This window comes from Psammomys obesus, unplaced genomic scaffold (assembly GCF_907164565.1).
Source record: "Psammomys obesus unplaced genomic scaffold, mPsaObe1.curated_primary_1811, whole genome shotgun sequence".
Classification (NCBI taxonomy): Eukaryota; Metazoa; Chordata; class Mammalia; order Rodentia; family Muridae; genus Psammomys; species Psammomys obesus.
The window spans coordinates 15,386,331-15,401,175 of NW_026596131.1; the positions used below are offsets into that span (position 1 = coordinate 15,386,331).

General features: G+C 57.4%; 3 protein-coding genes and 1 long non-coding RNA gene across 11 annotated transcripts in view; 2 read left to right on the forward strand and 2 right to left on the reverse strand.

Moving 5' to 3' along the window:
* The window catches only part of Gcgr (glucagon receptor), an 8,275-nt gene extending 7,110 nt beyond the window's left edge, over nt 1-1,165 (forward strand). For all 6 annotated transcript variants that reach the window (XM_055592646.1, XM_055592647.1, XM_055592648.1 and 3 more), the window contains 3 exons: nt 188-326; nt 392-433; nt 714-1,165. In XM_055592646.1, the coding sequence (XP_055448621.1) occupies nt 188-326; nt 392-433; nt 714-947 (415 nt within the window). In that variant the 3' untranslated portion in view covers nt 948-1,165. The remainder of the gene's footprint in view (nt 1-187; nt 327-391; nt 434-713) is intronic.
* A 2,975-nt stretch (nt 1,166-4,140) lies between these two features.
* Nucleotides 4,141-11,490, reverse strand: Mcrip1 (MAPK regulated corepressor interacting protein 1). Of its 3 annotated transcripts, none has more exons than XM_055592654.1 (5): nt 11,426-11,490; nt 7,243-7,295; nt 7,050-7,168; nt 6,235-6,336; nt 4,141-6,087 (listed from the first exon to the last, which is right to left on the reverse strand). In XM_055592654.1, the coding sequence occupies exons 2-5, from the start codon at nt 7,248-7,250 to the stop codon at nt 6,023-6,025; spliced, it is 294 nt and encodes a 97-aa protein (XP_055448629.1). In that variant the 5' UTR covers nt 7,251-7,295; nt 11,426-11,490; the 3' UTR covers nt 4,141-6,022. The 3 variants fall into 3 exon arrangements, with proteins under 3 accessions (XP_055448629.1, XP_055448631.1, XP_055448630.1); XM_055592656.1 differs by lacking the exon at nt 11,426-11,490 and adding an exon at nt 10,729-10,894; XM_055592655.1 differs by lacking the exon at nt 11,426-11,490 and adding an exon at nt 9,837-10,543.
* Nucleotides 6,343-9,625, forward strand: LOC129665790 (uncharacterized). Its single transcript, XR_008718420.1, has 3 exons — nt 6,343-6,858; nt 7,565-7,651; nt 9,127-9,625. It is a non-coding gene; the product is annotated as an uncharacterized LOC129665790 (long non-coding RNA).
* A 430-nt stretch (nt 11,491-11,920) lies between the features above and the next one.
* On the reverse strand, nt 11,921-12,870 carry Ppp1r27 (protein phosphatase 1 regulatory subunit 27). Its single transcript, XM_055592653.1, has 3 exons — nt 12,578-12,870; nt 12,328-12,478; nt 11,921-12,066 (listed from the first exon to the last, which is right to left on the reverse strand). The coding sequence occupies exons 1-3, from the start codon at nt 12,765-12,767 to the stop codon at nt 11,943-11,945; spliced, it is 465 nt and encodes a 154-aa protein (XP_055448628.1). The 5' UTR covers nt 12,768-12,870; the 3' UTR covers nt 11,921-11,942.
* Between the last annotated feature and the right edge of the window lie 1,975 nt (nt 12,871-14,845).

A 14,845-nucleotide genomic window follows, 5' to 3' on the forward strand; every position in this document is an offset into this window, starting at 1 on the left:
GGCCAGGGCCAGGGTGGCGAGGGCCAGGGCCAGGGCCAGGGCCAGGGTCAGGGCCAGGGCCAGGGTGGCGAGGGTCGGGGCTGGGGGCCAGGGCCAGGGTGGTGAGGGCGGGGCTGGGGGCCGGTGTCTTTGTGGGGAGAGCCCAGAAGCCCCGGCAGGTGAGGGAGCTCACACGCTGGCCCTGCAGGCTCGCCCGGTCCACGCTGACCCTCATCCCCCTGCTGGGTGTGCACGAGGTGGTCTTTGCCTTTGTGACTGATGAGCACGCCCAGGGCACGCTGCGCTCCACCAAGCTCTTCTTTGACCTCTTCCTCAGTTCCTTCCAGGTGAGTCCCCGTCATACCCCACCCCGGGGCCTGGAGTGCTGCCCCTGACCACCCTCTTTCTCCAGGGTCTGCTGGTAGCTGTTCTCTACTGTTTCCTCAACAAGGAGGTAGGTAAGGCTGGGCTGGGATCAGCTGGCCCGAGGCTGCCCTGGTGTGGTCATACCTTCTGTGGCCATTATTATGGTTGCGTGTGTTGGATTCAGGTCCCCGGGGGGTGCGGTGTGTGAGGTGGTCCCCGCCTCCCCTGGTGACAGTGGCCCTGCTGTACCCAGGGTGGAACCCGTCTGCTTTGGGTCTCCTCTGATGGAGGCTGGGCACCCCAGAATGGCCCAGGCAGGACCCTGGTGAGGTGGGATGGCAGAGCGGCCCTACCCCTGGACCCTCTAGGTGCAGGCAGAACTTCTGCGGCGCTGGAGGCAATGGCAAACAGGCAAAGCCCTTCAGGAGGAATGGCTGGCCAGCAGCCATGGAAGCCACATGGCTCCAGCAGGGCCCAGTCGCAGTGACCCCTGTGAGAGACTTCAGCTTGTGAGTGCAGGCGGCAGCAATGATACTGGCCGTGAGCCCTCTGTGGGGACCTCCTTGGCCAGCAGTCTCCCAGGGCTGGCTGACACAGGATAACCCAGAACCAGATGCCTGCCCAAGGCTGCAGAGACAAAGCAGCGAGACAGCAGCTTGTACTGTCCACACTCCCCTGACCTGTCCTGACCCTGGTACAGGCCACATTGATGGGGTGGGGGTCAGATGCAATGGAGAAGCCACGCTATGAACTGTGGGTGTTCCCATGTGTGTTGACATGTGCACAGATACATGACCTTCAGTAAAGAGCTCAGTTAGTAGCTGCTTGAATGTGACACACCCAGAGGAGGAGCCTGGGAGGGCGGGGCCAGCTCAGGTAGGAACAGCTGTGGATGGGCACTGCCTTGACCAGGTAGAGAGGGCTAACGCAATCCAGGACAGGAGCTGCCCCACAGTGGTCCTTGGGGCAGGAGCCCACCTCCCCAGGATTACCCAGCCTAAGCTGCCCCTGAGGAAGTATGTTTGATACTTGACACAGCCTCACAGACCAGAGCACAGGAAGGACTGCCTTCAGCCTCTAGGGTGGTCCCATTGGCCGGGTCTATGGTACCTAGTGGAGTGTGAAGACAGAGTGGGGGCGGGGAGGCAACCCTGGGGGAAGGGTGCACACAGCCAGCATCAGGCCATGTGGGCCAGCTGCTCAGTCACAGCCAGGCTAACTGAAGCAAATGAAGGAACAGCAGGCCTCTCAGGAAAGGTAAACAGAATGACTCACCTGCCAGGCCAGGCACTGGGGCCTGAAGGGGCTCTTACCCCACCACCTCCAAACGCCTGAGAGCTGCAGGGAGGGAAGGCAGGGACGGCGGGATGGTGGGGAGGACCACTGAGCCTCTGGCCCAGCTGGACAGGTGAGTTGCTAGGGCTGGTGGGTAATGAAGGGCCGGAAGTCAGTGAACTTGCTGCACCTGCTGTCCACACTCCCCTAACCCGTCCTGTGCTGGAGACCTGAGGTTCCTGAAGCTGCAGCCTGGGGCAGCTCATCCCAGACCTCCAGGCTCCAGGCCCAGATCCTGCCTCAACTCTGAGCCCCAGATGTCTAGATGCCTGCTGTGGCACAGAGCCACCCCGGCCAGCACAGAGTATGTACACTCTCCTTCACACCAGCTGAGCTCAGGGTTGGCGACTGCCTTGGGGGTTGCAGCTCACTTGGGGCCTCCTGACGCCCTCCCCATCCTGAGTCCCTCTGCCCTTGTCCTCCTTCACCCCTGTCCCCAAGGGAACTGAGCAGGCTGGTGCAGGCAGGGGAGGCGGCGGAGCTGGACAGGTCCACTCAGCCAATGACTGAGCCATGGCCAGCCAGCTCCACAGCGCTGGGAGCGAGCGCAGCGCCCTGCGGCATCTTCCCCAGGGTTCTCTCCCCTCCTCCGTCCTGCCGGTCAGCCTCCTTGCTGGTGTGGTCCAGCTAGGTGTGAGTGCGGAGTGTGACTGCCAGGAGGGGAAAGGGGATCCTGGGTGGGACAGGATGTAAATGGTCCATGTTCGAGACTGATGTGACGGAGTTGAGTGTTGTCAGGAGTAAGATGACTGGCATATGGCCCCCTGGAATCGGGTGTGGGCATTCAAACTACCAAAATGGAGGTGGGCAACTGAGGAAACAACAAAAGACACGGACATAAGATGGAAGTTAGGAGAGCTGGGCTGTGGACTAGAGGGGACCTCATGCCAGCAAGAAGGCTCCAGAGAGTGAACGGACTGGAATGAACACAGACTGGAGATTCAGATGACTGGGTAGAAAGTTCAGGCCTTGGGATTAGTATACAGGAAGCCAGGCAAACACAACCAGATGTGGTAATTCCAGTAGTTGGGAGGGGAATGCAGGATAAGAATTCAAGGCATGGAGCTATAGACCCAGTTCAAGACCAGACTGGGCTATAGGAGACTTTATTTCAAAAAACAAAACAAAACCTCTGAAGGAGCCTAATGCAGTCACGGCACACACCTTTAGCCCCAGCGTTTGGGAGGTGGAGACAGGTGGATCTCTGGGACTTTGAGGCTAGGCTGGTCTGCGAGTTCTAGGCCAGCCAGGTCTCAAGCAAACACCACCAACAAAACCTGAAAGGGCAGAGCATACAGAGTGGTAGAGAATGCTTGCTACCATGTGTGACGCTGTTTAATCCCCAGTACCACAAGAAGAGCAGGTCGCATGCTGGCATGGTGTGCAAGCGTGATCCCTGTGTGGGAAGCAGGAAGATCTGGGGCTTGCCAGCCAGCCACCCAGCCAGCCAGCCAGCCAGCTCTAACCGACACGTGCTTCTAGTCAAGGAAACACCTGTTTCAAAGGAGGCAGACAGCATTCAAGGGTTCTCGCTTCCACCCATGCACACAAAAAACACAAATACACACACACACACACACACAAGGAAGAGATAGTGATTTCGAGGGCAAAAAATAGAGAAATCAATTTCCCATATGGTTCCCTTCTGAATACAAACACGTAATAACATGACCACTCAATCTGTTTTTTGAGACAGCATTTCTGTGTAGCTTTGGCTGTCCTGCACTCACTTTGTAGACCAGGCTGGCCCCGAACTCACAGAGATCTGCCCGTCTTTGCCTCCCTTAGTGCTGGGACTACAGGTGTGCACCACCCCACCTGGCCTGATCATCCAATCCTGATGTACCTAAGACTGTAAGGAAAAGAAAACTGCCCATGCAGGCTCAGGATGTCGCCCACTGGTCTCATGCCCACCTAGAGTGATCCTCAGCCCTGTATAAACTGGGTGTGGTGGCATATGCCTACAACCCCTAAATTTACAACCCCTAAAGTTGTTCGGAAGAGGGTTAGAAATTCAGGGTCACCCTCAGGTACACAGCAAAGGTGAGGCTGCCTTGTGAGCCTGTTTCAAGCAAACAAGACCAACTGAGCAGAGCACTGTTGGGGCTGGAGATGGCTTTTGTTAAGGTCACTGGACACCACTGCGGAGGACCGGGCTTCGTATCCTAGTACCCACATTACAACTGACTGTAACACCAGGTCGGGAAATTCAACACCCTCCTCTGGCTTCTACAGACACCCTCACACACAGCCACATAAAAAAATAAAAATAAAGCCAGCCTTGTTGAAATATTGAGTTCCAGGATAGCCGGAGCTACATAGTGAGACTGTTTCAAAACAAACAAAATCCTTAATAAATAAATTAAATTAGCAGGGTGGTAGTGGCATACACCTTTAATCCCAGCACTCAGCAGGCAGAGCTGTGAGTTCGAGGCCAGCTGGTCTACAGAGTGAAGTCCAGGACACCCAGGGCTATACCAAGAAACCTTGTCTCAAAAAACAAAACCAAACCAAACCTACCTAAGGAAGATACTGGACAGGCCTGATACACAGCAGGGGCGCCCAAGTGCTGTAGGGCCCTGAGCTCACTGTCTGGGGCTAACTTTGTCAAGTGAACACCCGAGAGATTGCCAGTGGCAGCAGGCACTCTGGAACTGCACAGGGGACAAACACCAGCCACTGTAAGAGGCTGGGACGTGATGACGGTGCTGAAGGTCGTGTGTGGCACCAGCCCCCACAGCCTAAGCGCGTTACTCCTCCAGAAAGGCCAGGAAGCCCCTTGGCCCCTGGGTGTGTTCTCACACAGCTGGGATGAAATCAACACCAGGAGGCAGAATGTCCTCAGGGATGGACCTCACTTGGGTCCTCTAGTGGACACCTTGTCCTGGAATCCCCTGAGCTGTCACACCCGTTCCCCCGTTCCAGCCCTGACAATGGGAAGCTGATTAGGTAACCAGCAGCCTAGGACACTGAGCTTCTTCAAATAGCCTAACAGGCCCCAGGGGAACTAATAATGCCAAGTAACGGGGGTGGGGTGGGGGGGGGGCTTGGCACCTAGAGGAGCTTTTTCTCACTGCCTTGTCTTGCCTGCACCTCCCTGGGGAGACTTGCCCATACCCAGGAGATGCCTGTGGGGGCCACTTGAGCCCCGGAATACTCTTCTGGGAAAGCATGTTCCTGAAATAAATTCCATCTTGGCATCTTCTCAGAAGCAGGAGCATTCCAGGGCTGTTTCCATGACTGAAGGTCAAATGCAGCCAGGTCTCTCCTGGACCCAGCAGCCCTGGACAGTCACAGAGCCAACACTCCTCAGAGTCCACAGACTGCTCCAGCAAGGAGTACAAGGTGGCTAAGAGTTCTAACGGCTTCCAAGCTCCACAGGAGGAATGCAGTTGTCTATCAAGAGGATCTGGCTTTATTAGTCACCAAACTGCTCTGGGCTCAGGGGCTCACAGACCTGCAGGGCTCATAGGGCAGGGTCTCCAGCCCTGCGCAGCTGGCTGTGAGGGACTCGGGGCCTGACAGACTGCTAGGAAGCAACTTCCAGCGCCACCCACCTTTATTCACACACCCTCCGTCTCCAAAGCTGCACAGACACTTGGATTTAAAAGGGCGCAAGAAAGAGGGCCTTGGTGATCCTCCCAGCACACCCCAGAAAGCCAGGACAGGCCTGGCAGCACCAATCCTTCAGGGTCAGCCTTAGTGCCCTGTCCAAGGGCACTGCTGTGGCCACAGGGCTCTGGGTGCCAGGAGAGCAGGCCTGCTTGCCTTCATAGAGCCAGCACTGTCCCGGGCTCAGAGTGGATTACTCTGAAACTGAGGCAAGGAAGGGTCAGGATGGACACTAGGGACGTGGGGACAGGAAGGGGGAGCTCCCCAAATGTCCAGGCCAGAAGACCAGTGAGTCTCCACGGGGAACCACACTGGATGCAGGTGGAACTGCACATGTCCTACTTTCTGGTCATTTCAAGTCCAACGGCCAAAGAAACAGAGGTCCCCTTTTCTCCCTCCCGACCTTAGGTGGCCAGGAAAGAGAGGGGTGAGGCATGGCAGGTAACCGTAGAGAGGGCTGGATAGGCAAGGCCAGGTGCTACCCAAGATGCAGCTGACCAGGGGAAAAGGACAGGGGCAGACATGGCCAGACCCCTGCTCCCCCAGAGACAGGGGCAACTTGAGACCCTGGAGAGGAAAGGGAGGGCCTTGGCCATCAATCCTGCTGGCTCTGGGGATCACAGCCGCTGGAGCACACTCTCCTCCCCCTCCCAGGAGCAGAGCCACGAGAACAAAGGAAACCAACATCAGTGCGCCCTGATCTCTGGAGGCCAGGGGGGTGCCAGGCGCTCTAGGACTTCTTGGCATCCTGCGTGTTCCGGCGCTTCAGATCGCTCAGGTCGATGGGCTTGAAGGCTGTCAGGGGCAGTCTGCTTGGTGCTGGGAGCAGGACTCCAACCCATCCCCACTGCTGGGGGCTCCCAAACCCAGGGGCCCTGGGAAGAACAGCCCAGGCAGGAAGCAGGGGCCTTCCCACCAGCTCCCCAGGCCTGCCCTACTCACTCTTGAGGCTAGGGTTGGGAACCTTCTCCACGTACTCCTCCACTAGGCCCCGCTCACCACCGGACAGCTGGCTGCGCAGGTCTCGCTCAACACCCTGCCAGGCTGCAGCAAGACAATGGGTTCAGTGCTCAGCAGAACTTGAGCCAACAGAGCACCTGGTCCCGACACTGGGCAAGCAGACCGTCCCTTCCCTCAGCAGCACCCGGCCCTGCCTTGCCAGTCTCCCGCTGGCAGCTAACAGTTTTTCGTTTTTTTGTTTGTTTTTCAAGACAGGGTTTCTCTGTGTAGCCCTGGCTGTTACAGCACTTGCTTTGTAGACCAGGCTGACCTTGAACTCACTGAGATCTGCCTGACTAGCTGAGGATGTCTTGCAGAGCCCCGACCTGTCTTTCCTCCTGCATTAGCTCCTCCTGGCCCTGCACAGGGTCAGTCCCTTCTGTGCAATGGCTTCCCCAGGCTTCGGAGAACCAGGCGTGTGCCTCAGGGGCCACCCATTTCCTACTCTTTCATCACCTACACCCAGCACTTGTGTTCCAATTCTAACGTCTGCCTGCCTTAGTGAAACAGTGTTCACAGCTACTTCCTCTTCCCAGGACGTCTCCAGGCCTCAAGACCGGCTCTAAGGTACGGCCTCTCCTGAGGCCCTACCCATCCCCATGCCCTCTTCTTGGGTTGTCATCACAATGTCCCTCTGTCACTAGTCTTGCTGGTTCCAGAGATTATGGCTCCTGGGGTGGGGCCTCCTCCCAGAAAGAGTGGAGGGGCTGGGGCGTCCCCGGCAGGCAGTACAGAGCACCGACGCCAAGCATGCCGACCTTCGTAGATGAAGCGCACATTCTCCTCATGTGCCGGTGTGAAGATCTCACTGCTGTTGGGGGGAGAGCGGGGGCTGCTGTTCCTCTTGCCGTTGTAGACAACTCTGGAGACGGGAGAACTGGGGAAAGCCTGAGTGTGAGGAGGGATTAATTGGAGAGTTGGGGTGCCAGCTCCCCCACACCTGAGACCCACCTGGTCATTGCTGGGATGTCCAGTCCTGGTGCTCAGCTGCTGGATCCTGCGGCCTAGGAACAGAAAGCCCAAGGCACTGGAGAGGTCGCCCTTCCAGCAGAACAAGGAACAAACTATGTGGTCCTGAGTCCACGGGAGACCGTCAGACTGGACTCTAGACTTGAGCGGCCAGTTGGCTCTAAGTAATCCTGAACAGGCTCTGGGGGCATCAGTGTCAGTCAGAGGACACTAAGGGGACAAACAGGCCATGCAATGCTTAACTTAGCCACTGAGCCACGTGTTCAGCCCCAGCCTCTCACCCACTCCTGTCTTCAACTTGCAGATGGACCCAGCTCTGCCCCAGAGGGCTCCGTGCATGCTTCTGCAAGGCCTAAGACTCAGCCTCCTAACTGCCCATGGGAACTGCATGGTGAGAAAACCATCTATCCTGAAACTCAGCGACATCTGATAAACAACCCAGCTTCCCGATCCCCTAAGAACACTGGGTAATCAAGAACAAACTAGATCAGGAGAAAGGAGGAAGCAGCCAGGCCTAACCCAGTGACCAGAACCCTGCGATCTGCTTATAGGCCAGGGGTCTTTTCCTGCCTTGAGTGGGCAGGATATCCAGAGTCTGGATGTCATAACTAACCAGCTGAGAACACACTGGCTGAGACAAGGAACCGGTCATACAGGGTTGGCCCTAAGCCTGGCCTTGGTCCAGATGGGGCAACCCAGATGCTGCCGACAAGGAGACCAAAAGCCCCAAGCACGCCACCTCAAGCTTTCTCAAAGGCTCTACTCTGCTCAGGGACCTATCAGATTAACTGTTCAGACAGGTGAACACCTCAATGGTATCAGGCCAACTCCCATGAGAGCTCTAGAGCCCTGCACCCCTCCCCAAACCTGGCTTCCAGCCCTTACTCCCTCTCCATTGTTCCCAAAGCTGCCAGCGCAGGACATCAGAGCACAAGGAAGGCCTCTGAGGTGTGATGATGGCAGTGACACAAGATGGGACGCTCTGGTTACAGGCCAGGCCAGGGCAGTGCTCAGGGGCCAACGCCTACCTTAGCTTCCAGGGCCCAGGCTGCCTTCTGCCCTTGCAGACACCCTTTTCTGCTTGGTGGTACCTGCTCCCTAGGCCATGGTTCTCTGGTACCTCTCCTACCCATGCAGCTCAGACTCTCGTAGGCACATCCTCTAATGGCCTCCTGGCTTGCACATACAATACCATGCCCTCTGCCTGGGTGCTCCTGCTGGCACCAGCCCAGCTGGCAGCAGGGTTTGTTTGGTGAGGCAGAGAGAAACCTGAGCGTGTTTACTGGCAAGGAATGAAGCATGATACCAGATGAACAGGGTCCCTAAAATGGCTGAGTGTGTTGGGGTCTAGGACCAAAGCAGCAACAATGGGCTAACAAAAAAGGCAGTCTGCACAAGTGCCAAGGGTGTAAAAAACAACACACACACACACACACACACACACACACACACACACAAAAAAAAAAAACCCTGCCAGATTGCAGACAGGCACCTGCAGACTACTGCTCAACAGCCCAGGTAAAAAAGGGGGGTAGTGTCTAACAAAGGCTACCACAGAAGGGGACACCATTTCCAGTGAGTAGCCAGGGAGAGAGCCGTACGTCAAAAGAATTCATCAGTGCCCAGGCCTTTATCATTTGGAGCTCCCACCAGGACGAGAGCAGGAACAGAGGTCAGGCAAGGCCACCTCAAGCTCCCAATACTTCCTTGCCCTGCTTTTTTCTCAGTTACAAGTGTGTCCTCCATTCGCTGGCCATCTGTAATACGTTACATCAACTCCACAGTGCTTTTTGGGTCTTTCTGTTGTTTGTGTTTAAAGAGAGGACGCCCAGGCCAGCCATGAACTCCTGATCCTCCTGTCTTTAGGTCTCCTCAGTGCTGACATGCACTGCCACGCCCGGCACAACTCCACAATCTCTTTCCTCTGTACCTGGGAAACCAGGTGTCTCAGTAGCCCCTAACATCAAAGCCTAGCAGGATTTCCCCTCAAATCTACGGCCTCCTACACGCTAGGCAAATATTCTACCTCAAGTCTGCTACCCAGGCTGCTCTGAGCTTGATGAGGCAGGTCTTGGACTTGCAACCCTCTGGCATCGGCCTCCCGGCAGCTAGGTGAGAAGCTACGCCACCAGGCTCCACAGGAGTGTTTCATGCGTCACCACCTCCCCCGGCCCAGAGTAGCCAGTAGTAAACTCAACTGTTTCCTGATGAAAGACTTCACGTCCCAGCCTCCTTTGAGGACTATGGACATCATTTCTGCCCCTCTAAGATATGGGGCCACATCCCATCTACCTCTGCTGGCATTCTGGCCATCTGCACACACGGGTGACAAAGCCCTCTGTGAGTAAACACAATCCTGCCTAAACAGATCAAATCCTTCTTTCTACCATCAGCCTCTCCACAGCTGCCTTTTAAAAATCTAACAGAAGCACCTGCCCAGTCCTCCTGGCCAGAGTTCCTCCACCCCTCTGTGGCCTCTAGACAAGGGCTTTGGTTCCTCACTGAAAGGGAAGTGGCCACCAGGGACAGTTACCAGGTCCTCCTGCTCCAATGAACACTTCCAGGGGAAGCCCTACCTCAAATGCGGAACCTGCACCTCTCCAGCCAACACCATGATGGACATCACAAAGCCACGCTGCTTATCCCAGTAAAGACTGGTAACCAGAGGGGCCTACAGACCACCGAGGATGAGGCAGGAAACTCGGGACTCAGCTCATGCTTAAATGAGGCGGAGAACCATGCAGGCCACAGCAGACCCTTGCCAAGGGAGGGCGATGGGGCAACCCCTGTGCTGGGAACTTCATACGCCATTCATGCTCCTGTCGCAGCTGGCCAGAAAGAAGGCATCTCACAGTCCCATGTCAGAGGATGAGGCAGTCCCTAAGAGGGGCTCCCAGCCTCCACACAACCCAGGGTCTTCTGCTCCAGCAGCTGGCTGGAGTGCTAGCTGCTCACTGCCCCTAGCCGCTCTGAAATGCTGCTTCCCAGGGGCATCCTGTGGGTCTGCTCCGTCTTCCATTCCTGGGAGAGTTCTTACTGAATGGGCTTACTCTGTGTAGAACCATCCGCTTCTAAGGGAACTGAGGCCTTCAGAGCCTCCCTGGAAGGGCGAGGTGGGGAGACAGTACGGGGTGCAGGAGATCCAGAACCAATTCTGCTCTTCTAAATACATCCAACACACCTGGGCACGATGTCAGGTAATGTGCTCTCCCTCCAAAACCAACCATGGCTGGCCATCTGTTCTCCTGGAGCTTCGACTGTGCAAAATTTTCCTTCCTTCCCCACCTCTCCCCACCCCTTTAGAAAAAAGGTCTCACGTAGCCCTGGCTGGTCTTAAATTTCTGGTCCTCCTGACTCCACCTGACAAAGAGCTGGGAGTACAGGTGTGTGCCACCACTCCCTGTTTCCAATTTTCTGATCCCTCCTTTCATGCCTTACAAACTGTGAGGCTTTTAGTGAATGACTGACCAGTCAAGCAGGGACCACAGTGCTCTGATGACTGCTTCCAGATGACCAGGGCAGGCCATCAGACCTAGGAATGTGCATCCTCTTCTTTTCCTGGACCAGCAAACCACCGTATCTCCTAACTGGACCCACACCCAGGCCCCTCCTTCTGCAGGACCTAGCTCCTGCCGCCCTCCTGCCACCATCTCTCTAAATGCCCCGGACACCCCCCAGAAGTCCACTAGCTGGTCCCAACCCACTGGGGCCTCTGCCTGAGCCTGCCCTGTTTGAAGCGGGGCGTCCAGAGGGACGACCCCTAGGGCCGGGACTGCTTTGTCAACAGGGGTACGATGCTTCCGGCCGGCTTGCGGACGAGCAGCGCCAGGCCCTGGCCCTGCGCAGAGCCACTGCACCAGGACCACGGGGACGTGGGCAGGGCGAGGAACCAGCAAGGACACCGGCCTGCGCGGCCCGGAGGCAGGACGCGCCTCCGGGGCCGCCCCGGGGGACCGCGGGCGTCGCGTCCGGGCGGGCGGCCCGGCAAGAAAGACTCCCCCAGGCTGCCGCCACGTCCGCGCCCCGCGGCGACACCGGCCTGCTGTCACCGCGCACGGGCCGGGCGACCCGGCGACACCGGGGCGGGGCGGGGCGGGGCGGCCGAGGTCCCACGGAGCCCGCCGCGCCCCGCCCCGCCGCGCCTCCCGCGCCGCGCCTTCCTCACCTCGCCCTCCTCGCCGCCGCCGCCGCCGCTGACAGTGGGCCGGCCGGAAGTGACGCATCGCGCAGGCGCAAACGGCGCGGGCCACGTGATCCCCGGCGGACGGCAGACGCGAGGCCGGAGGCGCGCGAGGTCGTCCCGGAAGCGCGCGTGTCTGTGGGCTGGGGAGGCTTGCTCGTAAGAGGCCACCGGCCGGCGGGTCCGGGGGACTAACCCCGCGCTGCCTCAGGCCCCGGCGTGCGTGGCGAAGGGTTGATGGCTTGGCGCTGGGCCCCGCTAATCACTCACCATCACAGTTTGGAAAGCATGTTTATTGAAAAAGTAAAAAGTATCACCATAAAAAACAAACAAACCAACAAACACACAGAAAAACCGGAGAAGCCAGGCCAGAGAAATGGGTAGAGGTGTGAGGGCGCCCTACCCCCAGACAAGTCCTAACTGGCCTGGCCGACTCCCTGGCCCCGGGGGAAGGTGCATGCCACTTCTCCAGGAGGCGCAAGCCCCAGCGTGCAGGGCTGGCTCAGTCCATGCTGGTTCCTTTGAAGAGTTCCACCAAGTCCTTGAAGTCCGGGTCGATAAGGTCAGAAGGCAGGTCGCCGTCATCATTGGCTGCGTCTCTGTCTGCCCCCAAAGAGATGAGGTACCTGGAGGGCGAGAGAAGCTTGGTTAAAGCCTGCTCAGCCATCTCGGGGACCAGAGGGCTAGAATGTTGGGGTCACCTGTTGTTTTTTTCCAGGCTGAGTGAGGAGGAAGAAACCTGACCCCTTGGAAGCTGTGGCCAGATTTTCCAGCTTGCTCTAATGTTGCAATCGGATAGAAGCCTCCAGCATCCCACAGAGCCCTGTTCTGGGGGCCCGCCTGGAGGAACTAGGCTGGAGCCTCCGAACCGCATTCCATAGGCTCACCTGGCTATGTCAGCGTACCCGTCACTGCAGGCGACATGCAGTGGTGTCCAGCCGGTCTCATCCCGCTGGTGAATATCGGCGCCATACTTGACTAACAGCTTCACACAGTCCAGGTTCCCGGACAGCACAGCTTCGTGCAGAGCAGCCAGGCCTGGGCAGGGTGGAAAGACAGCGTGAAAGCTGCAACCCCCTGAACGGGCTTCCCCTGCCTCCTTGTAAACAGAAGACCAGTTCATCAGTGCTTGCTCACCTGAGGGATGGATCGTTTCCAAGGACACTTTCCGAGCCCGGATAAAGCGCCCCACCTGCTCCAGGTCGCCTTGGCGGATGTGGTCCAGGAAGAGAACGTCATTAGGGAACCGCACGCTGCGGTCAGCCAGCAGCCTCCGCCGCCGCTGCTGGGGGCTGTATCGGGCATAGCGCACGGTTCTGCTCGGCATCCTGGGGCTGAGCTGGCTGTCTCTGTGGGGACCCCACCTCAGTAGGTGTGAGTGAGAAGTCTGCCGGCCAGAGGATCTGTGTGAGCGCCCCTGCTTGAGCGAGCCTGAGTTCCAGCTTATATAGGGCTTGCAGGGCTATATAAAGCCTCGTAGTCATGCTTGCAGACGCGAGGGCCTGAAACCGAGCTGCTCCCGGTCCCCGAGCAACAGGATCATGTTTAGTGGTTCATCTTTCAGCACACCTGTCGCTCTCTCCGGCCAAAGGGGTCAGGTCCTTCACTGTCTGCAGCTGGACCTAGAAGGTGCCTTGTGGCAGACAGGAGGGCGACTGTGAGGGCATGTGGGCTCGAGGGCAGCAAGAGGGTCCGAGCCTGAAGGATGAGGGCTCCCCTGTCTTCCTGCCGGAAGCTGAGCCCCGTCCCCATCTGAAGAGCACTGATCCGTTGTCATTTAGGAGGTCACAGGCCTGTACCTTTTCCAAAATGTTGCAACCCTCGTGGCTTCTAGAGAGGGTTGACGGAACTGCCTTCAGGTGACTCATACTGCTAGGAACTGCTGCTGCCCAGACTAGGATCTCAGCCCTACAGGTCAGCACCAGGGGACCCACCCTGAGCGCTTGTGCGTACGCACGCGCGCACACACACACACACACACACACAGGCACACACACAGAGGCACACACACACAGCCACACTGCTCCTCGGTTCTAGACAGCTTCCTATAGACATGTGTTGAAGATGTGGCCAGTCTGCTCCTGAGAGAGGAGGAGTAGTGTCTGCTACAGGAAAAAGGGAAGAACCCCATAGGTTAGCTTCCTGCAGACTCTCTGCCGGCTATTATGCTTTTACGACAGTTTCAGCCAAGTCTCAGGTGGTGCTTGGCTTGGGGGCATGAGCCTCCCTGGCAGATGGAATGCAAGAACAGAGCATGGGCCACGGGAGCCCAGAGACTTGGTTATGGCACTCTGACCAGCCCCGCCTCTACGGCTTCTCTGCACGCCCAGAAGCTAAGGGTTGAGCCTGCTAGGACTGAGAAGAGAGGGCAACACAGACCGGAGTAAGCAAGAATTTGCTCTGTGGCTGCAGATGTGGCGCCGGAGCCCCGGTGGGCTGTCCGCGAGGTTCTCAGCCAGCCTTTCACTCCAGGGTCCCAGCATCTGCAGCCAGCTCGGTCCCTGTGTTCGTGGCGTCTCAAAGCATTGCCCAGTCTCCACATTCATCTCACTCATCTCTATGGCTTCTGTCTATTCCTGTGTCCAAATCCCACTCCCTGCGCCTCCCTTTTCAGATAGAGTCGCTGGCATAGAACTCCTTTGTAACTCAGCAAACTCCTGAGCCTCCTGCCAACACTTCCCAGGCGCTGGGTTCCCAACTGTGTATCACCACACCCAGCTACCCCACTAAAATTCTCATTTTTTTCCTCAGGAAAGGTAGTTATTTTCTAGGTTGGCCAGTCAGGAAGTCATAATTCTCCTCCTTCAGCCTCCTTGAAAAAGCGCTGGAATTAGTCATGTGCTGTCACTTTGCCTATCCCTCCTGTCCACGAGTGTTCTTACACAGACTCAGGGCACACCCACTTCAGTGTGACCGGATCCTAGTTCCAAAAAAGTCATGCTCAAAAGTATTGCGAGCTAGGGCATGAATTTGGGGGCCTGGAGACAACCCACAGTACTGATGAGTTCCTGGGTGATCATGGGAGGCTGTGGAGCTGAGGCAGTGTGGGCCTTACACCAGCTGGGTGCTCTCCAGCCGTCAAGCCAGCATCTCACACCCTGTAGGTGTAAAGCCGAGGCCCACTGGCTGCGGGACGTACCGAGAGAGAACTCCAGTGCTCAGGGCCTGCTCTCTGAGCTTGAGTGCACCAGACCCCTGAAGAGGCTTGGAGAGACAGCTGCTGATGCCAAGCCTCTGCTTCTCCCAGGCCCAGTTCTAACTCCTGGTCACCCGGAGCCCAGGGCCACGTCTTCTATCTTGTTTACCTAAAGCAGGGAGACTAAATGTTCTGCCCTGTAGCCAGGTGACAGCCCACGCCCCTTTAGATCTCATTGTCTTTTCTGTTGTGGAAAAGTTCTGTCTGCA

What these genes read in the sequence shown, in the direction of transcription:
- Mcrip1 (XM_055592654.1), bottom strand. An exon ending in TGTGCGCTTCATCTACGAAG is followed by an intron (nt 6,337 to 7,049) that starts GTCGGCATGCTT and finishes GTCTTGCTGCAG; the next exon opens with CCTGGCAGGGTGTTGAGCGA. An exon ending in TCCCAACCCTAGCCTCAAGA is followed by an intron (nt 6,088 to 6,234) that starts GTGAGTAGGGCA and finishes TGCCCCTGACAG; the next exon opens with CCTTCAAGCCCATCGACCTG.
- Ppp1r27 (XM_055592653.1), bottom strand. Translation starts at nt 12,767, where the DNA reads ATGCCGAGCAGAACCGTGCGCTATGCCCGATACAGCCCCCAGCAGCGG. An exon ending in GGAAACGATCCATCCCTCAG is followed by an intron (nt 12,479 to 12,577) that starts GTGAGCAAGCAC and finishes CACCCTGCCCAG; the next exon opens with GCCTGGCTGCTCTGCACGAA. An exon ending in GGGTACGCTGACATAGCCAG is followed by an intron (nt 12,067 to 12,327) that starts GTGAGCCTATGG and finishes CTCGCCCTCCAG; the next exon opens with GTACCTCATCTCTTTGGGGG.